The 24,008-nt window shown below is 35.8% G+C and overlaps 1 protein-coding gene across 2 annotated transcripts in view; it reads right to left on the bottom strand.

The window, feature by feature from the left end:
• Positions 1–24,008, bottom strand: part of LOC136863739 (uncharacterized) — a 357,445-nt gene that overhangs the window by 9,129 nt on the left and 324,308 nt on the right. For both annotated transcript variants that reach the window (XM_068226336.1, XM_068226337.1), the window contains 2 exons: positions 9,447–9,747; positions 8,308–8,414 (listed from right to left, as the gene is read on the bottom strand). In XM_068226336.1, the coding sequence (XP_068082437.1) occupies positions 8,308–8,414; positions 9,447–9,747 (408 nt within the window). The remainder of the gene's footprint in view (positions 1–8,307; positions 8,415–9,446; positions 9,748–24,008) is intronic.

The following is a 24,008-nucleotide window of genomic DNA, read 5'->3' as shown; positions in this document are numbered from 1 at the left end:
GATAGAGATAGTGATGTTGACATTTAGGATTTGGAATATGATGCCACCTTTTCAGAGTCAGAATTAGACAGCTTGTGTAGCGAAGACACTAGCAAAGGTTCCAGTGCTGCATCGGGCAATGATTCAACCAAACCACCAGCCAGTGACAATTACTGGGGAACATTTTCAGGTTTGCAGAAACATTTTTTATTTACACGTAGCCCCGGTTTACAGTTTCCTCCGAGTGCTAAATCTGAACTAGTATGTTAAGAATAAAGCAACAATAGACTCCAGTCCACATTATTTTCCTTGCCATTAATAATTGAATTATGATGGTTGCGTATGTCACCCCATAGAACACCTTACGTGAACAAGCAATGCAATAAAACAGCGAATGGTAGCACTAGTTTCGTGCGACAGCCTTAAGTAGAGAGGCCTCGACACACTACTGTGCCACCCTATGAGGGGCGACATACTATATTTTGTATGAGCATCCGTCACCCCACATGGGGCGACTTCTTTGACGTGATAAAATCATTCAAATACACACTCCCGAAAAAGAAGTTTTGCATTACTCCCTGTCAGCAGTACCAGATCAATAGTTTTTGGCCTTTAACGAAGTCCTTACTAGTTAGGGCCTTGCCATTCAATGCCCTCTGGGGAGGAGTGAGAATTAACTTCTTGAGTACTATGGACCAAGCCTATAGTTTTAGAACTAAGTGCAGTAACTTCTTAGTAATAACACGACTTACCAATTGTAGGGTCGTTCCATTCTTCGAGAGTATTCTCCACAGAACACCATATTATTCTATTTCCAATTGGAAAGAATAATTTGAGGAAAACACTGATGTTTGCTGTACAAATTGATTTTTCCTCTTATCCACAGTTTTATGAAGATCAGAGACAAAAAATGGTTAATAAAATCAACAGGTTGGTTGGATTTTTATTTCCCATACTTAATTCTTGATCCATAATTTCTTCATTTACATACTCATCCCTTATTTTTAGAATCTTACCATGTAAATTAAATGCAGAGTCAATAAACTTCACCCAAGGTATTTGTATTGTTTGGTTATAATACCAAAACTCTTGTAAAGTGCACTGAACTTTTGAACAATTGCCTCCATTAAAAAATAAAATAAAAAATAATGGAGAGGGAGAATTTGAATTTATTGATTATTTACATGCCACTGCAGCTGAAAAGCCCCTTTATGTAGCATCTTCGTATAATCCAATACAGGTTTATGAACACATTTTTATAATATTAAACTAAACATTTAACTTTAAAAAAATTAAAATACAGATACCAAATCAAGTAAAATTAAAATATACATTATATAATAAATAAGAAAGTAAATCATTAAGCCCATTTGTTATTTTAGACTACATGGATCTAAAGAATACAAAGCTAAATCAGAGAAACAATTTTCTTCGAAATATACATATTTCTGGTTGTTAGACACAAGAATGCCTGATCTCAGCCTCATGAGTACTCCTCTAGAAAGATAGATGTTAAGGACTGTTTTAGTTTGGTACAGTTGCTATTTGCGAAACTATGAAGACCAAAGACGTTAAAGATAACTGATGCAGTGCAAATAAAGGATTTGTTAAATTTAGTGGTACGATGAAGGGGAATTTGAAGGGTAGTTTTTGTAAACCTATTATCTCTCATCTACCGACTCCATAGGTTTAAATGCATTATAAAGGTAGGATAGTATCTTCAGTTTGAGAATTTTGTGCGTAGGAACAGCTACTGAGATTTCCTGACGTTCATGGAGTTGAAACCATTGTAGCTGTATGTAATAGGATGTTATGTGTTCATCATGCCTGGCATTTGTTAAGTGACGAACACATGTGTTTTGTACCCTCTGTAGTTTTATGTTCAAAGTTTCACATAAGTCTTTGTATAACACTGAACCATAGTCAATTATTGGGAATATAAGACTTTGAACAAGTAGTTTTCGCATGAAAAGTGGAGTACATGACATTACATTTCAAAATAAGCATGGATGACAACTTTTCGGATTACATTTGATGTATGATCAGACCAGGATAAGGTTCTGTCTTAAATTAGACCTAGATTGTTAACGGTGTCACTATAATGGATATCTGTCTAGAAATTTTATTGCTGGGAGGGATTTGAGGTCAAGAGTTTTCAGGAGTTTTGTGTAACCTATGCAAATAAGCTGGGTCTTAGCCACATTTAATTGGAGGTTATGATTTACGCTCCATTCTATCAATCGAGAGGACATGGTTAAAATGCATTATACAAGAAGATGTGTTAGTGGGACAGAAGTGAAAGTAAGCTTGTAAGTCATCAGCATACATGTGAAAGGTACTGCTTTTAAAGACTTCAGATATGACATTAATATAAACAGAAAAACAACGAACCAAGAATAGATCCTTGTGGTACGCCACAGTTTACCAATTCCCAGCTAGAGGATTGTCCGTCAACAAACGTGACTGATTTGACAGGTATGATTCAAACGATAACAGAGCACTCTGGGAGAAGCCAGTTAACTTCAGCTTAGCAAGAAAAAAACTTATGATTAACAGAGTCAAATGCCTTAGAGAAATCAAAGAGACATGAGATAGTAAGCTGCCTCATATCGGTGGCTGCACGTATATCATACATAACCTTCAGCAGAGCAGTAGTACTATGGCCCTTATTGAAGCTAGATTGGTAGGGATTTAGAAATGTTGTATTTAGACAGATTCACATATCTGCTTATGAACAATTTTTTCTAGTGCCTTACTAAGTGCAGAGAGGGTGTTGATAGGCCTGAATTCACTACAGACTGCTGGCATTTTCTTTTTGGGCACACCTCTCCAAAAGTTTCAGAGACTGCCAAACATCATGGATTTTTTTGCTTTCAAACGCCCCAGTTCCGAACCGAGCATTAACATCGCCCACAATGAATGTGTATTTATTATTCGTAACATAAGAATACACATTCAGGAATGTATCCATGAACCCTACTTTTCATGGACGATGTATACAAGCGAAAATAATTTTAGTGTCTGAAAGGGCTACCTATATCAAGGATTATGTACTCCGGTTTCTTACTGTACTCTCCAGGAGATTTACTGAGTACACTACATTTCATGCTTTTCAAGTAAACTGCAACACCACCAGCAGCTCTTTATTCTTTCATTACAGAACATAATATACTCTTCAAGACAGATGGTAGAATGTGGTACTGAAGGTTTAGGAAATTTTCACTGACTGCAATAATATCAAACGAACTCTTGCCAAAAATTTGCCGGAACTCAGATATATGGGAGGAGTCTACGAGACACTGAATTGATATGAATGACCGTAAGATTTCTTGTGTTTCTCACACTAACACCGTATAGTAAGTCTGATAAGGGACTTACTACTTGTCACGAGTACAATATAGCACAAAGGGTTCAATAGTAGATCATTCAAAGATATATGATCTTAGTAGCCTATACTAATATAAAATAATTCAAGGATTTAGAAATTAAGTAATGAAGTGAGATAAATAAATGAGTAGAAAATTTGTATAAAATTAATCGTGTTAGCAGATATTTCTAAGTATTAAAAAAATTATAACTAATATACTACACTAAATAGAATGGTTTCAAAAGAGACTTGAATTGTTAGGCTCACCAGAATTATCTCTACATCTCATCGTAAGCATTTCCAGTTCAAGTGATACACAGGAATATGAATTCTCACCGCATCATTTAGCCTTCACTTGTTTACCAGAGTTACCCATTGTAATTCGATAAACTTTTACAAATTACTTATGAATCACGATACCTTCTTCCAATTGAAGTACTACTGAACATGCACAGGTTAAAACACCACTGAATGCACACTTGATATACACTTAACACCGCCTTATGACACCTTTGCAGTGATAAATACTGGAGAGAATCTCACTTGTGTCTAGACCAACATGAGGTAACAAGAGTTTTACATCAGCCTTACATACGTGGACAGAGACATGAGAGATGGTCTACAGAAATCAATATCAGCTCAATAGAGAGGGTTGTTATATGGCCACAACTGCATTTGTTGCAGGATCATTATTTGTCAGTCTGCATATATTTTTGTACTAATATTTGGAATACTTCATTACATTCTTGTTATGGTTAAAAGTTCTTAAGGTCAACATTAAATTTCAAAAAGTGTACAAATCTGATCTGGATCAATGAGGGCTGGATAAACGAGGTTTTGCTGTAAATTTTTTTATAGTTTTTGTTGAAATTTTCATACTACATTCAGTATGTTCTGGTTCAATAGAAGGGAGTTCGGGTTTGGGAAAGGTTATTCTACTGAAGCTCAACTTGTAGGTTTCCAGCGAGATATCTGATTCAGGTCAAATGCACTGTATCATGATTGACCTAATCTAAGGCCTAAGGTAGATCATGGGAGACTACTGGCAAAAATGAGGGCTATTGGACTAAACAAAAGAGTGAATGGTTGGCTATATTTCTAGAAAATAGAACTCCAAATTAGAGCAGGTGAAGCTTTATCTGACCGTGTAATCATAAAGAGGGAGATTCCTCAAGGCAGTATTATTGGTCCCTTATGTCTTCTTATAAATGATACGAGTTAAGAACTGGAATCCTAGATAACTTTTTGCGGATGATATTCTATACAGAGTAATAAATAAGGTACAAGATTGTGAGCAACTGTGAAAAGACCTCTACAATGTTACAAGATTGACAGCAGGCAATGGTACGATGATAAATGGGGTTAAAAGTCAGGTAGTGAGTTTCACTAATTGGAAAAGTCCTCTCAGTTTTAATTACTGTGTTGATGGGGTGAAAGTTTCTTATGGGGATCATTAATATTTAGATGTTAAAATATGGAAAGATCTTCACTGGGTAATCACATAAATGAGATTGTAAATGAAGGGTACAGATCTCTGCATACAATTATGAGGGTATTTAGGGGTTATAGTAAGGATGTGAAGGAGAGGGCATGTAAGTCTCTGGTAAGACCCTAACTAGCTTGGTTCCAGTGTATGGGACCCTTACCAGGATTACTCTATTCAAGAACCGAAAAACACACCAAAGAAAAGCAGCTCACTTTGTTCTGGGCGATTTCCAACAAAAGAGTAGCGTTATGAAAATGCTGCAAAGTTTGGGCTTGGAAAACTTGTGCTATATTCTGAGCTGTCAGTGTAAAGATGGCATGGAATGACATTAGTAGACTAATAAGTGAATGACGTTCTTAAAAGTAGGGAAGATCACAATATGATGATAAATTTTGAATTCAAGAAGAAAAAAATGGGGCAAATATTTGTTTATAGGAAGGGGAGTTAGGGACTGGAATAATTTACCAATAAATTTCTGAATACTTTGCAATCATTTAAGATAAGACTAGGAAAACAACACATAAGGAATCTGCCACCTGGGCAACTACCCTAAATGCAGATCGATGTTACTGTTGAGTTTAAACACAAGTGATAAAACAAGCAGAATGATTCTGATAATTTTTATGAACATCAAAGCAAATCTAATAGAAAACTGTCAGTCTTGACATATGGATTTCAAAAACATTTACTATGATTTTAATTGTTCTGTAGTGTAGTTAGTAGAATAGTAGAAACACTTCCAAGCTCAGCCAGCCATTTTCCCTTACAAAGTGTGGGAAGTTGACCTCACAGTATGCAGCTTTATCAAAGATAATACTTCCTTTATTATTGCAGGGAAACTATTTTATTTTGAGACTGTCCACAGTGATAGTCAAATTAGTGCCACTTATATTTTTGCAATATTAAAGACCAAGTAATGCCTTTCGAACAGCTGAACTGCTCTAGTATTTAGCAAATAGTTTGAATTGTTCATGTAGTGTGCCATTTGGTCAGCGAGGAAGTTCTTTTGTTTCCATTCTGAACTCTTTGAATGGATTTTCCTCTGGTGATGCAGCAAGTCTGTGGTTGCCCTTCATGCAATAGGGATGCTACAAGTGGAGGACATTCTGTAACTGGTACTACAATGGATTTCATACACCCAGCTTCATGGATTCAACTACTATAATAAGAGAATCTTCCTCTGAAGAATTTTTTTCTTTCTACTAGTTCACTTTGTTAATGGAGTGTTCATTTATTTGTGGACCTTGAAGGTAATGCAAGCACAACACCACACGATTTACACTTCATACCAGGAATTTTCTTTTAAGTAAGCAAGCAAGCAAATGTTTGATATTTGCCAAGCTTTGGTAAGTGAAAAACTCTTCAGAAAACAATATGCATGACCTGATTAATTTGTTAAGTAGAAATTGTTTAATATACATCTCCACAATTGTGAATTACTCCATGTTATACATCTTTGCTTCAAAAATGCCTACATTATTGTAATAAGTTGCAAGTTCTGAATCATGAATTGTTAGATTAACCCACTGTAACGTCGAGAAAATAATATTTGAAGATTACTATTATCTCTGCTACCCTGTATAATTACTTCCGGTATATCTGGTATTTTACTGTAATTTTGGTATTCTACTGTAATTTTAGTACGTCAGTACTGTGTGCAGCATCCTATTAATTTCTGAATGAAGCCTACTATTCTGGGATTCTTATTTTCTGACTGGCATGTAATGTTTAGGACTACCTCTTAGGCGATTTTAATATTTGATAATTACCGTATTTTCTTACCTAATTAATGCAATTTTTTAAATGAAAAATACAGGCAAAAACTTTGGATGCATAAGTTATTCAAGGAATTCAGATATTTAAAAATGACTTAAAATTCATTTACATTTAAATGATACATAAAATATAACAAACAATTTGAACTTATTTGCAGTTATAGTAATTTGGCATAAAATTCCAGCATGAGATTTTTTCTGAAAAGTCAAATAGGATACATCAGGTAAGTTGGACATGTGGGTTTGAAGTATGGACACTGGAAAATATTCTTTCCATTACGAGCTAACAATATGACCTGAAGTGAAAAAAATATGAATTAAAAGTACAATTCATGTAATGCAGTAACATGACATACTGGCAAAAAAGGGAACTGTCCACAAGAAGGGTTGGGCATCAAAGGAGAGACCCTGGTAGATTTCCCCAAACAGTTCGTATCCAATCTTGTACGAGTGACTTGTCCATCCACCCTTTTTTCTTGAATATGAACGTGGATCACTCTCAGAAATTCTTGCTTTAGGCACCATTTTTCGTTTTAGAAAAACGGAATGTGCAAGCTTTCTGCCATCAGCTGTTACAGCAAGCATTGCAGTACATAGATTTTCCCTTCTGGTAGCACGTACGAAAACACTATGTTCCTTTCGTATCGATTGTTCGACTTTGTGGCATAAGGAAACAGATTGGCATCTGACCTGCAATTCCTTTTTAAGAGATCAAATATTCCTTCACTTTACACTTCGTAATTACAAAGCAATGAAAATGGTTTAAATCCTTCGTCAATTTATGCCATAATGTTATTCTTCGAAGAGAAAGTCCATTTCTCATCAAATTTAATCAAGCCTTGGCTAACCTTCAAATCTGAGACGCTGATTCCATGTGCAGTGGCTATTTCTCATTCTTTAAAATACAGCATTTTATGAGAAACTGCTTATCCAACATTGCATAAAATCATATTTAAGCAGATGCTCCTCTACATGCAGAAACTTGCCACATTTTAGTCTACAAACCGCTTTGCAAGACTTGTTGGTCGCTTGAAGTCCACTTCTGTTTCTCTGTTACTGCGGTAGCGCACGTTGCATTCGGACACTGAACACTTGCGGCCCGCTGCCCTATTCCCATATGTTTTGGTGTAACTGATCACCGCGAGTTTGTATGATGCAGTATTACTCAAATACTTTCTCACTGTGGAATAAAACAATTGAGAGAACGTCCCGTATCCAAAACGCTCTTAAAATGCGTTTGTATGACACAAATGGAGCGTGACTAGTCACTTCTGGGCTGATTCTGACTGAATTAGTGCAGTGGGATTTCCTGCCAGCTAATAGCACGTTGCCCTCTATTTGGAACGCCTGCCTTTGCAACAGGAAGGTTACTGCTCCTTTAGTTGACATCTTGACTGTTTTAGAATGCTGAAGTCAACCATATGGAGGGAAAACAGAGCTTCACTTACGAATGTATGGTCACAACCAAATTTCCTTTTTTTGCAAAGAGGACTAGGGAGATAATTTATGAATATTTTGAAATTACATTCAGGAAATTTTGAAGTACTTAGAGTGAAAAATTATGTAATAATACATTTCTCTACAATATTTATAAATGCAGGATTATTTTCCAGTTTGGAAGAGTTTTTGCACACTTCCCACATTTCTGAACAGTAATGTTTATTTGACAAAGGAAGTAATGTGAAATCAATAAGCATTACCTGGAATGAGCTAGGCTGCATACATTTCACAGCAGAAGGTTGAAGTCCCACAAAAGGATTGTTGCTTGCTGTAGAGTTTAGAAGAGTCAAATCTTCTCTTTTTAAACCTAAGAAAGATTGAGATTAATAGTTTCACTACTTTCAATACAATAAAAAGCAAATCTTTTAGACCAACATTTAATTGGACAGAATTTGATTTTTAAACAGTGTGATATATATTATTCACAGTAGAATATATTCTTGTTGAAAGTAATAATTGCAATTATTCCTATAAAGCTATATTATAATTCTATCTCCTAACAACTTTTATGTTAAAGGACATCCTATGAATTAGGTTTAGCATGGTAAATGCATACAAAATTTAAATCATTCTTGCCAGATGATTTTGACTTCAAACTGTCATATTAAAGTTGAAGCAAGTGTAGCATTATCAGCAGAACAGCAGAAAAAATTTGTAAAAACAATTTACATTACGAATACGCAAAAGCATATTTCTAAAGGCAATAAAGGTTAAGAAATAGTCCGAGCAATCTCCTCTGATATTAGCAACTTCTTCCACAGCCTTCTATGGACATATATAATGCATAGTGACTTTAATCCATGTGACCATTTCTAATACATTGGGCATACATCTTCATTATGGACTTCTGCCTTTTAGTGTTCATTGTGCAAACCTTTTGATAACTAAGCACATCCACAATTCTCTATTTGAAACTAGCTCTGTGACTACATTTAGTTCCACACCTCCCATTAAATCAAAGAACAGTGTATACCCATCTTTGTCTTCCTCTAGATTTTGTACCACCCCTGCACCCCCTTCCTCTCTATAACCACATCCATTATTCTCTTCCTATGTAACTTGTCCTTCGCTTTCCTTACGTGACTGCATCACTGAAGTTCATTTATGCATACTGCTTCATGCATAAAGTTTATTTCCTAACATAACCTGCATTTTTTAAATTCCGAGTACCTTTCTACCAGTTTCAGCTTATTGTAGAAGGAACAATTTTAATTTCATTTTTAATTAAAAATTAGCTTCCTTGTAATGGCAAGGAATCCTGATACAGTATTATGGAACATCAGAAATTTTGTTGCACTACACATTAACAAGTAAAGGACTCTGTACTTGTGGGTCTCACCTGCAGCTATCACTCCAAGAGACATCAAGTCCTCTGCTGTCCAGCGTTCAGGATTTCCATAAGATGTGCGCTTTTGAGCAATGCGGGCCAAATCTTCCAGGCATATCCTTGGGCAACCATCCAAGAGTGTTTTGCCCATCACAACAGAAGTTTCTACAAATATGTCATCCTGTCCAAGAGAGCGATCCAAGTATGACTTTTCCAGCTTGCAAATCATATGTCCCATAGCAGCAATTGTTTCTGCATTCCACCTTGTGGGTTCTTCATTATTAGCCAAGAATTTTCGTGCAGTCAACTGCAACTAACATTGAACAAGAATAAGCAAGCTAACAAAGAAACAAGTGAAAGCGAGGATGTACCTACCATAAATTCTTTTGCTTTATTAATAATCATATCAGTGTACAGCAATAAGAATGTGAAATAGTACCATCTCATTACTTTGAATAAATCATTTTCAAAACAAAATAATTGCATATTATAAGGTATTTGTTTTCTAACATCAGACAAGTTTTTAAGGATATACCAGTAATTAATGTGAAGCACTGGGCGACTGATTTTTTATATTTTCTTCAATTAGATCTTAAGAATTTCAAAAATAATGAATTATCAAATTTGGAAAACTAAAAACTTGGACCTAATTTTGAAGTTAGTGGTTTTCGTGAGACGTTTTGTCTAGTTCATAATACTTATAACAGTATTTAAGTTCTATAGGTATTAGAAAATTAGGTTTTGAAATTGCACTTTCAAAATGAAAATCTTCGTTAACACATTAACTTCCTTAAGTTTTATGCTACTGTACTGAAATCCAAATTCCTGCAAACTGTTCTTATCACAGGGGTAATTCTATATTTGTTATATAATTTTATTAGAGCTCTGCACTATGCTCGTGACAAAATATTTGTATTTAATATTTCAAGGTAATGAGACTGTACTATTTCACATTCTTATTGCTGTACACTGATAGGATTATTAATAAAGTAACAGAATTTAGTGCAGGTTTCCTCTATGGTACATATTAAAATGGGAGTGTTCTCATAAATGAAATGACCCCTTGTGAGATGTGTGGCAAACAGGTATTATGCAGGTCATTGCTGGCATTAAAAGCTAGTCCAAAAGGGTGAATATGTACTACGAGAGAGATTTCCAGTTTCCAGTCACGGGCTTATTGGACCTTTCCTCTTTGAAGAAACTGAAGAGCGAGAGTTATCTGAGCATGCCGCACAATAACTTCATTCCACATCACCTTGCTACGGTATAGCCCTTCAACACACAGTGCTTCATGGAAGATGGAACAAGGCCACACAATGCAAACTTGTTCAATTTCAATGATGCACAATTTTGGCCCCTCAATAGTCCAGACCTTAAACCATGTAACTTTTCTGTGGGGGGTACCTAAAGGAAAACATTTCTCCTAAACTTCCACATGATTTCATGGAGCTCAGAAGACTTATCGAAGCCTGCAATGCTATCACAGAAGACATGTCTCGTATGGTAATTGCTAACATAAGTGTTCATTTGAAGGAAGTTGGAAATCTAAATGGTGCCGATATTAAGCATGTGCTGAGTTAGAATTTTCCATAGTGTGTTCTTTATTGCAGAAGGTTTCATCAAGTTTGTATTGATAAAGTTCTTATTCAGTAACAAAATGGAGACTATGTTGTGCACCACCCTGTAGCTGCAATTATCCTCTTTACTATTAAAGATGTTCTAGGCTTATTTCATTGCAAAGACTGAACAGGAGATTAGTTTTGTGAACTTACTTTACAGGTCTTGACTGAATTAGGATATAAGATTTAGTATCATTTCACATTAATAACTCAATTTTTATTAAGTTTATGTGGCAGAACTATTGTAAGTTTGTTAATCCCTATAACAATTTCAATATTTTTGTCCTGCGACTACACATTAAGTATACTAGAATTAACTGGTTAAATCGAACCAAAAGCAAAACATTTCCCACAGTTTTCAAATCGTGACTACACACCTAACATCCACTTTAAAAATTTTGCAACAAAGCGAACAACATAGCGTAATTAAATTAGCACTTTCTATCGATGAAGTGTTTTAAACTTATGTGCCAGGTTTTTTTGGATGAAAAAATGTGGCTGCTCTGGAACAATGTCAGCTAGAAAATAGAAGACTACCTATTACTGGGATTTTTTGTAATTTTATGACTTTAATACAACAGAATATACCCATGTAAAAATTTAGTTCAGAGGATCATTTCGCCCTGAGGTCTGGGGTAGTATGATTCTTTTTATTAGTTTAATATCTGTTCTTGCCATATGCTTGGAACAATTTATTAAATGTCTGGGAATACCAGAGGAACATAAAATTATACATTAAAAAATTCATGAACTGGTTTATCCATTTATACACACAAATTGAAAAAATAAAATCTTAAAATAGTTTTACAAAAGTTAATAGTAAAAGCAGAAGGATCACATTACTCATTTAACTTGGTATGACTTAGTGGGAACCCCTTTTCTGTTATGACTACAGTTAGGACTATCACAGAATCGTCATCCTCATCATCCACAACACTGGTGATGAGCCCACTTTGCACATTTGACATGTAATCCAACCTTCGGTATGTACAGCTCGTGAAAAGGTATAGCAATAAATGCATTTCTGAATTATCATTGCCATCATTATCACGACTCATTCACAGGCAACTGCTTCATATCACCATGTCTCCTCTTAGCTGATTCATCACTTTTTGTTCCCTGTTCTTTGAAGCTGCTTTCTCCTCATCCCTTTTTTTTTTCATTCACTAAGGAAATTTTATAAGGGCTACTGGTGGAAACTTCAGCATCACCTCTTTTGTTATGCATCAAGGTCCTTGATTTTAGGAATGGGGCTAATGTTAACTGGTGATACTAAATCAAATTATTTTTTTACCAGATATAAGCCTAGGCCTAGATGTTCCACTCTGTCCTGGCTGGGGGGGAATCATGATCTGGAAGGTCACGTACCTCAATAGAAGTTCTAGTTTGTGATACAGGCCTTGCTAAACCACCAGAAAAGACATTTCATCTGAAAAATCTGAAATGCATTTATTGAGAATCTAACCCAGTCCATCTTTGTGAGAGGTGAATCAACTTTAGTGCCATGCCATCACTCCGTGTTCCAAGACATAATAATAATAATAATAATAATATACAAAGGGCATACTATATTGTTTTACACTGTTTTATTCTACCCAAATGAAGTACATAACATCAGTTATGTCCACCTTCTCAATCTCCTTGTAACTGTATGCACTTTAGCCATTGATGTATTAGTCTCTCCAGACCTTGCTAAAACCATTCTTTTGATGTGCAGCATACCCATGCCTTGACAGCTGTGTCCAGTTCTGCAAATGCTGCAAAATGACTATGCAGAGGTTTCTTCATGTTCCTGCTTGCCAACTGATGGCACTGTTCGACATTAGTGGTGGAATGCCCCTATGCTTCTATTACATCGATTGTTTGTGGCTCATGGTAATGGAGCCATGTCTCGTCACCAGTGTAGTCATGAAGTCCACTGGATCTTGATCAAGACGTTGCAAAAGTTCTCTGCACACGTTCACACGCCTGTTTTTCGTCTGCAGGCGAGAGTCTAGGCACCCAAGTGAATGACACTTTCCCCAACTCGAAGTGGCCATGCACGATCCGCTGCAGGGTGTTTCGTTTAATTCCCGTGGCTGCCTCTATTTCCGTAAATGTGATTCATTTGTTTCCTTGGATGGCCCGGGCAATGTTGCCTGGTGTTCCAATGTCTCAATCCTTCCAGAACTGGTTCTCTTGTTCAGAGATGTGTGCCTTGTTTTCCAACCTTCCACCCAGTTGTAAACCGTTTGTGACGGCGTATGTTCTCCACAGACTGCCACCAAGCGCTGATGAATTTGTGCAGTGGTCATGCCTTCTTTCCATAGGAAAGAAGTTGTACAGCACTGTCCCCGACTTGCTTTCCATGTTGTCTGCTCCTACGCTGACAGTGTTGTTATGAAATGGCTATGACAAGTGCATTCATTTGCCCCTGTGTGTGTGCTGCCACCAAATGGTGGAACAAGACACTAGTTACATGTTACCACATTCAAAAGTGAAATGTGAACCATGCCGAGACGTACAAATAATAGTGTAAAACAATATAGTTCACCCCTCGTAATTATATTTTACTGTAATATATTATGGCAATATGATCCCCATGGGGTATAACGATCCCTTTCTCTGGGAAGTTTTTCCCAATTGCTCCCCTTACAGAAAAAGCAATGCAACAAATATGTCATCTATTGCAGACTAAATGAAGTGTCAGCAAGCATCTGCATTTAATGCTAAAGGCTCTTGCATACTCATGAATAAATCCATTTGTACACCGTGGGAGACAAAAAAGCAAAACAATTCCTGAAATCCTGAAATATCAAGACTACTTGAAACAACCTTTTCATGCATAATATTTTTCAAAATAAAATCATAGCAAATTAACACAGATGGACCTCAACTGAAGACTTAGCTGTCTAATTCTCCACACAATGGCACCGCCAAATCTAGCACATTAGTGATTATAGTATCTCCTGAATGCCATACACCAGTACTAGTGTCTGAGGTGCAATGTCCTAGACAGTTCAGACTTTAGGTCAATCGTGTACAAGGATTCAATTGTTTTGAATGCATGTTGCACATTGTAATGTTTTCCTGAACAATTATAGTAAGGTAATAATGCAAAGGTTAGGTAGTGGTGATAAAAATGAAAGCATGCTAATAACTAGCCTTAATTAAGGTACTGCACTAGCATTTGCCTGGCATGAAAATTAAAAAAGCACAGAAAACCATCTTCAGGGTTGCCGACAGTGGGGTTCAAACACACACTCTCCGGAGTTCAAGCTCACAATTACCTTTTTGGCACTATTGCAACTTTAAAATATTGCTCTCTTGACAGTGCAGCATTTAAATGGCCATGGATGAAAAAGGTAAACAGAGACCTTCATATCCCTTGAGGTTCATCAGTAAAAAAGAAGCCAAGTACATTTGATATTGATTCCTCTTGAAAGAAAATGAAAGCATTTTCTTGGATATTATGAAGTCAGTTTTAGGAATTAGAGCTCTGTCCAGCTTGATTGCCACTTACTTCCAAATCTAAACAATTTCCATACATACTTCTTAGAATTAGGCCTTAATATGGTTCCATTTAGGAGGCATTGGGAAGCTTTCCAATTTTTTAGGGAGCATAACTATGGCTCCAATTTTTAGAATAAGAATATGTGGAGGCAAACCATGAATTCCATGGAATTCAAGAATTATGAAAGAAATTGAAGTAGCGAGCTTTTATCTTCCATATTAATCTGTTGATACTAGTGTATGGTTTTGAACTATCAGTATAACTTTGAAATTAACTAAGAATGGTAACTTTTGATAAAAATGACATCTTTTGCAGAAAAAAAATCACATTATCATGTGCTAAAATTCTGGCTGGTAGTTCAGACATTTGATCTATCACCATCTACAGAGGGGTAGTTACAGTTAACTGCATATTTTTATGTAAGCTGTGTATTTTGAAGGAGGGTCCAAGAGGAAGAGTATTTAATACAATTATAAATGTTTGGTGATACGAATGTGGCAAAACCTTTATGAAATCTTGAACTGTAATTTTGCTGCTATAAGGAACATTATCTTTGATATATCTTAGAAGACTATTCACACACATTAATGAATGACTATTTTGCCATTGGGGGTTTATAACATTTGCTGTGCTAATCTAAGTCAGCTCCTTTGGAATAATCTTAATTCAGACACCAAACTTTCACTTAAATTTAGAGGAATTTTGAATGTAATGTGCACTGTTCAACCACTGGACAGCAAAACAGCAAGTATTCCTTTCTACAAAATGCAGCTGACCAGGAAGCCACCTGACTTCTTACAGCACATAGGTGCCTACCACATACCTCAGTCAGTCAATCAGTACTGATCTGCATTTAGGGCAGTCGCCCAGGTGGCAGATTCCCTATTTGTTGTTTTCCTAGCCTTTTCCTAAATGATTTCAAAGAAATTGGAAATTTATTGAACATCCCACTTGGTAAGTTATTCCAATCCCTAACTCCCCTTCCTATAAATGAATATTTGCCCCAGTTTGTCCTCTTGAATTCCAACTTTATCTTCATATTGCGATCTTTCCTACTTTTATAAACGCCATTCAAACTTATTCGTCTACTAATGTCATTCCACGCCATTTCTCCGCTGACAGCCCGGAACATACCACTTAAACTGTATATAGGATAATATCTTTTGTTTATTTCCACCTATTCAATACATTACAAGAAGTTGGCATTTACTTTAAAACATTATTCAGATGAGACATGTTTCGCCTCTCACTGTGAGGCATCTTCAGTCATTATCAAAAACCTTATTATTTTACCAGGCATCTGGTTAAAGATATTCAAAAATGTGTTTGATGATTATAAGAGAGGTAAGATTTACGTTAGTTATAAACATGTTCATGAAGTAACTAAAAATCAAATATATTGATAAAAACATATGTAGTTCTTTGTTGAATAGGACTTGTTTGATTCTACTATAGTAAGAGAAGGTGGCTTGAAGCCATAGTCGTTAATAGATGTCTAATAGATAGTGGAAGGCATAAAATATCAGTTCTATGAGAATATGCATTACATTCAAATGATACTAAAAACTAGTGGATTCAAAGGTAGTACATATAAAATGTTCAATGAAATAACTATAGATCTAATAAAATGTTAGACACATATGTAGTTCTTTGTTAATTAGGACGTCGTAAGATTGTTCGGCTTAAAGCCGTAGTCATTAATAGATGTCTAATACATAGTGGAAGGCATATGAAATCAGTTCAATGAGAATATATAATACAAACAATTGATACATAAAAACTGGTAGATTCATAAGAGGTACATTTAAAAATGAAGGTGTCATGTGACTATAAGAGACAGTTGATGGCTTAAAGCCGTAGTCAAAGTTTGAAATGTAGGTCAAATAACTGCTAAATATATGGTAAAAAGATATAAGTCAAAATATACAGCTTAGTATAAAAAATATGAAGGAAAAACATTCCAATTGCTTGACAAAAGTTACTTGACGTTGGCATGCGTATGTCCGTGATATTTATTGGTCAACATTTCGTAGGTTATTTTAGATTTATTCGGCAAGAATGCGTTGACAAGAAGTTCACCAGATGTTTATAGTTGGCCTAATTTGTAAAAACAAAGTTGCAGAGATGATGATGGGTGGAAATTCTCAACGTTGGTATGGTTTTTTTGACGTGAAGGTTGGAGAGCTGTTGTGTTCTTCTTCGATGACAATATATTTTATAAAACGTTGATTGTAAATAATTTATACTATTGAAGAGTATTATGGAAGTTTGATGAAGCTGTTGAATTATTGTTATAGAATGGTTCTGAAATGAAGAAAAAACTGTAGTTAATTTTGACGAAAATGAAAGAAAACATGGGAAGGTTTTGTTTAAGTGTTGTTAGTGAGAAAATGTTGGTGCTTACCTATGGCGTTGTAGGCCCATTTAACAAGCTGTGTGAGGCGCTATTAGGATACTAATGGTCACTAACGGTTTTTACTCCTTGTGTTGTACGTATGTCGTCTGGCTAGAGGGGGGTGGGTAGGAGGGGGCGGAGTTGTAGGCTTGTGATTCGTGAACGGGAGGGAGTTGTGAATGGTAGGGGAAGCGGAGGGGCGTGTATCATTTATTGGTTTATGAATGGCGCGTGGAGGGGAATTACGTAAGATGGGAGGGGGAGGGGGGTATGATGTATTTGTTGACGTAGGGGTGTTTGTTGATACTGTTTTGAAAATATTAAAAAACTTTTTGTCTTGAAGGTTTACATTATTGAATAATGTTACTATTTGGTCATAAAGGGCTTCTATTGTCTATTGGATCATTTAAATTCTTATTAGCATTGAATTTTTGGTCCAAAAATATGTATAAATTTTCGAATTCGGTCATAAGTCTACCTTTTTTTACCGTTTTTAAAATTTGAAGGTCCTGTTCAATTGTGGTAAAGTTGTGCCCCGTTTCTTTCATGTGATTGCTCATTGCTGAGTGTTTATTATGTTTCTGAGCATTGAAATGTTCCGTGTACCTAGTTATGAAGCTTCTTCCTGTTTGTCCGATGTATGAGCTGAGGCACTCGTTACATTTTAATCCATAGATACCGGAGCCTGAGTATTTATTATTTTCTGAATTTATTGTATTATGGGTGAAGAACATTTTTTGGTTTGAATTTTGAGTTTTGAAAGCTATTTTGATCTCTTGATTTTTTAAGGTGTTGGTTACTTGGTGTATGATTGGGTTGGTGTATGTAAAGGTTGCGAACTTTGATTTTTCATTTTTTATTGGGGAGAGGTTTGTGGATAGTTTCAATTTAACTTTATTGATTAGTTTGTCTATGATAGAGGGATTATATCCATTAAAAGTGGCTATTTCTTTTATTGTATTTATTTCTTGTTTTAAATTTGTCACTGAAAGGGGAATTTTTAGAGCTCTGTACACCATACTATAAAATGAGGACTGTTTGTGTGATTGTGGATGAAGGGAACTTTGTTTAATAGTTATAGGTGTGAATGAGGGTTTTCTGTAAATTTGGAAATCAAACTTATTGGAAGTTCTTGTTATTGTGATGTCAAGAAAATTAATTGATTTGTGGTTCTCGTCCTCTTTAGTGAATTTAATATTGTTATCCAGATTATTTAAATAAGTTAATATGTTTTCACTATTGTTGAGGTTTTTGTCAATTATTACTAGCGTGTCAACATAGCGTAGCCAGAGATTTAATCCATTGATGTTATTTATTATTTTGCTGTTTTCGAGGTTTTCCATATAAATTTCAGCAAGTATTCCAGATAAAGGGTCTCCCATGGCCTACTTGCTGAAATTTATATGGAAAACCTCGAAAACAGCAAAATAATAAATAACATCAATGGATTAAATCTCTGGCTACGCTATGTTGATGACACGCTAGTAATAATTGACAAAAACCTCAACAATAGTGAAAACATATTAACTTATTTAAATAATCTGGATAACAATATTAAATTCACTAAAGAGGACGAGAACCACAAATCAATTAATTTTCTTGACATCACAATAACAAGAACTTCCAATAAGTTTGATTTCCAAATTTACAGAAAACCCTCATTCACATCTATAACTATTAAACAAAGTTCCCTTCATCCACAATCACACAAACAGTCCTCATTTTATAGTATGGTGTACAGAGCTCTAAAAATTCCCCTTTCAGCGACAAATTTTAAAAAAGAAATAAATACAATAAAAGAAATAGCCACTTTTAATGGATATAATTCCTCTATCATAGACAAACTAATCAATAAAGTTAAATTGAAACTATCCACAAACCTCTCCCCAATAAAAAATGAAAAATCAAAGTTCGCAACCTTTACATACACCAACCCAATCATACACCAAGTAACCAACACCTTAAAAAATCAAGAGATCAAAATAGCTTTCAAAACTCAAAATTCAAACCAAAAAATGTTCTTCACCCATAATACAATAAATTCAGAAAATAATAAATACTCAGGCTCCGGTATCTATGGATTAAAATGTAACGAGTGCCTCAGCTCATACATCGGACAAACAGGAAGAAGCTTCATAACTAGGTACACGGAACATTTCAATGCTCAGAAACATAATAAACACTCAGCAATGAGCAATCACATGAAAGAAACGGGGCACAACTTTACCACAATTGAACAGGACCTTCAAATTTTAAAAACAGTAAAAAAAGGTAGACTTATGACCGAATTCGAAAATTTATACATATTTTTGGACCAAAAATTCAATGCTAATAAGAATTTAAATGATCCAATAGATAATAGAAGCCCTTTATATGACCAAATAGTAACATTATTCAATAATGTAAACCTTCAAGACAAAAAGGTTTTTAATATTTTCAAAACAGTATCAACAAACACCCCTACGTCAACAAATACATCATACCCCCCTCCCCCTCCCATCTTACGTAATTCCCCTCCACGCGCCATTCATAAACCAATAAATGATACACGCCCCTCCGCTTCCCCTACCATTCACAACTCCCTCCCGTTCACGAATCACAAGCCTACAACTCCGCCCCCTCCTACCCACCCCCCTCTAGCCAGACATACGTACAACACAAGGAGTAAAAACCGTTAGTGACCATTAGTATCCTAATAGCGCCTCACACAGCTTGTTAAATGGGCCTACAACGCCATAGGTAAGCACCAACATTTTCTCACTAACAACACTTAAACAAAACCTTCCCATGTTTTCTTTCATTTTCGTCAAAATTAACTAGTTTTTTCTTCATTTCAGAACCATTCTATAACAACAATAATTCAACAGCTTCATCAAACTTCCATAATACTCTTCAATAGTATAAATTATTTACAATCAACGTTTTATAAAATATATTGTCATCGAAGAAGAACACAACAGCTCTCCAACCTTCACGTCAAAAAAAACCATACCAACGTTGAGAATTTCCACCCATCATCATCTCTGCAACTTTGTTTTTACAAATTAGGCCAACTATAAACATCTGGTGAACTTCTTGTCAACGCATTCTTGCCGAATAAATCTAAAATAACCTACGAAATGTTGACCAATAAATATCACGGACATACGCATGCCAACGTCAAGTAACTTTTGTCAAGCAATTGGAATGTTTTTCCTTCATATTTTTTATACTAAGCTGTATATTTTGACTTATATCTTTTTACCATATATTTAGCAGTTATTTGACCTACATTTCAAACTTTGACTACGGCTTTAAGCCATCAACTGTCTCTTATAGTCACATGACACCTTCATTTTTAAATGTACCTCTTATGAATCTACCAGTTGTTATGTATCAATTGTTTGTATTATATATTCTCATTGAACTGATTTCATATGCCTTCCACTATGTATTAGACATCTATTAATGACTACGGCTTTAAGCCGAACAATCTTACGACGTCCTAATTAACAAAGAACTACATATGTGTCTAACATTTTATTAGATCTATAGTTATTTCATTGAACATTTTATATGTACTACCTTTGAATCCACTAGTTTTTAGTATCATTTGAATGTAATGCATATTCTCATAGAACTGATATTTTATGCCTTCCACTATCTATTAGACATCTATTAACGACTATGGCTTCAAGCCACCTTCTCTTACTACAGTAGAATCAAACAAGTCCTATTCAACAAAGAACTACATATGTTTTTATCAATATATTTGATTTTTAGTTACTTCATGAACATGTTTATAACTAACGTAAATCTTACCTCTCTTATAATCATCAAACACATTTTTGAATATCTTTAACCAGATGCCTGGTAAAATAAGGTTTTTGATAATGACTGAAGATGCCTCACAGTGAGAGGCGAAACGTGTCTCATCTGAATAATGTTTTAAAGTAAATGCCAACTTCTTGTAATGTATTGAATAGGTGGAAATAAACAAAAGATATTATCCTATATACAGTTTATGAAACTTTCAATACGGACGAAAAATGATTTTCATCACTTGTAACATACCACTTAGTTGAGCAGCTCTTCTTTCTCTCAATTCTTCCCAACCCAAACATTGCAACATTTTTGTAACGCTACTCTTTTGTCGGAAATCGCCCAGAACAAATCGAGCTGCTTTTCTTTGGATTTTTTCCAGTTCTTGAATCAGGTAATCCTGGTGAGGGCCCCATACACTGGAACCATACTCTAGTTGGGGTCTTACCAGAGACTTATATGCCCTCTCCTTTACATCCTTACTACAACCCCTAAACACCCTCATAACCATGTGCAGAGATCTGTACCCTTTATTTACAATCCCATTTATGTGATTACCCCAATGAAGATCTTTCCTTATATTAACACCTAGATACTTACAATGATCCCCAAAAGGAACTTTCACCCCATCAACGCAGTAATTAAAACTGAGAGGACTTTTCCTACTTGTAAAACTCACAACCTGACTTTTAACCCCGTTCATCAACATACCATTGCCTGCTGTCCATCTCACAACATTTGAGGTCACGTTGCAGTTGCTCACAATCTTGTAACTTATTTATCACTCTATAGAGAATAACATCATCCGCAAAAAGCGTTACCTCCGATTCCACTCCTTTACTCATATCATTTATATATATAAGAAAACATAAAGGTCCGATAATACTGCCTTGAGGAATTCCCCTCTTAATTATTACAGGGTCAGATAAAGCTTCACCTACTCTAATTCTCTGAGATCTATTTTCTAGAAATATAGCAACCCATTCAGTCACTCTTTTGTCTAGTCCAATTGCACTCATTTTTGCCAGTAGTCTCCCATGATCCACCCTATCAAATGCTTTAGACAGGTCAATCGCAATACAGTCCATTTGACCTCCTGAATCCAAGATATCTGCTATATCTTGCTGGAATCCTACAAGTTGAGCTTCAGTGGAATAACCTTCCCTAAAACCGAATTGCCTTCTATCGAACCAGTTATTAATTTCACAAACATGTCTAATATAATCAGAAAGAATGCCTTCCCAAAGCTTACATACAATGCATGTCAAACTTACTGGCCTGTAATTTTCAGCTTTACGTCTATCACCCTTTCCTTTATACACAGGGGCAACTATAGCAACCCTCCATCTGGTATAGCTCCTCCGACCAAACAATCAAATAAGTACTTCAGATATGGTACTATATCCCAACCCATTGTCTTTAGTATATCCCCCGAAATCTGATCAATTCCAGTCGCTTTTCTAGTTTTTAACTTTTGTATCTTATTGTAAATGTCATTGTTATCATATGTAAATTTTATTTCTTCTTTGGCCTTAGTCTCCTCCTCTATCTCGACATTATCCTTGTAACCAACAATCTTTACATACTGCTGACTGAATACTTCTGCCTTTTGAAGATCCTCACATACACACTCCCCTTGTTCATTAATTATTCCTGGAATGTCCTTCTTGGAACCTGTTTCTGCCTTAAAATACCTATACATACCCTTCCATTTTTCACTAAAATTCGTATGACTGCCAATTATGCTTGCCATCATATTATCATTAGCTGCCTTCTTTGCTTGATTCAATTTTCTAGTAAGTTCCTTCAATTTCTCCTTACTTCCACAGCCATTTCTAACTCTATTTCTTTCCAGTCTGCACCTCCTTCTTAGTCCCTTTACATCTCTATTATAATAAGGTGGGTCTTTACGATTCCTTACCACCCTTAATGGTACAAACCTGTTTTCGCATTCCTCAACAATTTCTTTAAACCCATCCCAGAGTCTGTTTACATTTATATTTACCGTTTTCCACCGATCATAGCTACTTTTTAGAAACTGCCTCATGCCTGCTTTATCAGCCATGTGGTACTGCCTAACAGTCCTACTTTTAAGACCTTCCTTTCTATCACATTTATTTTTAACTACCACAAAAACAGCTTCATGATCACTAATACCATCTATTACTTCAGTTTCCCTATAGAGCTCATCTGGTTTTATCAGCACGACATCCAGGATATTTTTCCCTCTGGTTGGTTCCATCACTTTCTGAATCAGCTGTCCTTCCCATATTAACTTATTTGCCATTATTTTGTTGGTCATGCTTTCTGTCGTTCGCATTTCCTTCCCAATTGACATCTGGCAAATTCAGATCTCCCGCTACAATCACATTTCTTTCCATGTCGTTTCCCACATAGCTGACTATCCTATCAAATAATTCTGAATCCGCGTCAGTGCTACCCTTTCCCGATCTGTACACTCCAAATATATCAAGTTGCCTATTATCTTTAGAAATGAGCCTTACACCTAGAATTTCATGTGTCTCATCTTTAACTTTTTCGTAGCTTACAAATTCTTCTTTCACCAGAATGAACACTCCGCCTCCCACCCTTCCTATCCTATCTCTACGATACACACTCCAGTGCCGTGGGAAAATTTCTGCATCCATTATATCATTTCTCAGCCATGATTCAACACCTATTACAATATCTGGTGAATATATATCTATTAAATTACTTAATTCTATTCCTTTCCTTACAATACTTCTACAGTACAACACTAACAATTTTATGTCATCCCTACTTGATTTCCAGTTCCCTGTTCCCTTATTACCGCTCCCTAGGCCATCCCGTTTCCCTGAATGTACCTCCCTATTACCCTTCCAAACAAATTTCCTAACTTATACGTACCACTGCGGTTTAAATGAAGGCCATCTGAGCGCAGATCCCTATCTCCTACCCACCCATTTGGATCTAGAAATTTCACTCCCAGTTTCCCCACATACCCACTCCATAGTCTCATTTAAATCCCCCATCACCCTCCAGTCAGTATCCCTTCTACACAGTATTCCACTAATAATCTCCGCTTTCTTAAACTTCACCCGTGCTGCATTTACCAGATCCCACACATCTCCAACTATGTTGGTACTTATATCAGCTTGCCTTACGTTGTTGGTACCAACGTGAAACACTACCACCTTCTCCTTCCCCTCCTCCCTCTTCTACTTTCCTCAACATCTGCCTCAACCTAATTCCTGGATAACACTCTACCCTGGTACCCTTTCCTC

This window comes from Anabrus simplex, chromosome 2 (genome assembly GCF_040414725.1).
Source record: "Anabrus simplex isolate iqAnaSimp1 chromosome 2, ASM4041472v1, whole genome shotgun sequence".
NCBI lineage: Eukaryota > Metazoa > Arthropoda > Insecta > Orthoptera > Tettigoniidae > Anabrus > Anabrus simplex.
The sequence above is the reverse complement of the archived record's forward strand: the minus strand, read 5'-3'. Positions and strand labels throughout refer to the sequence as shown.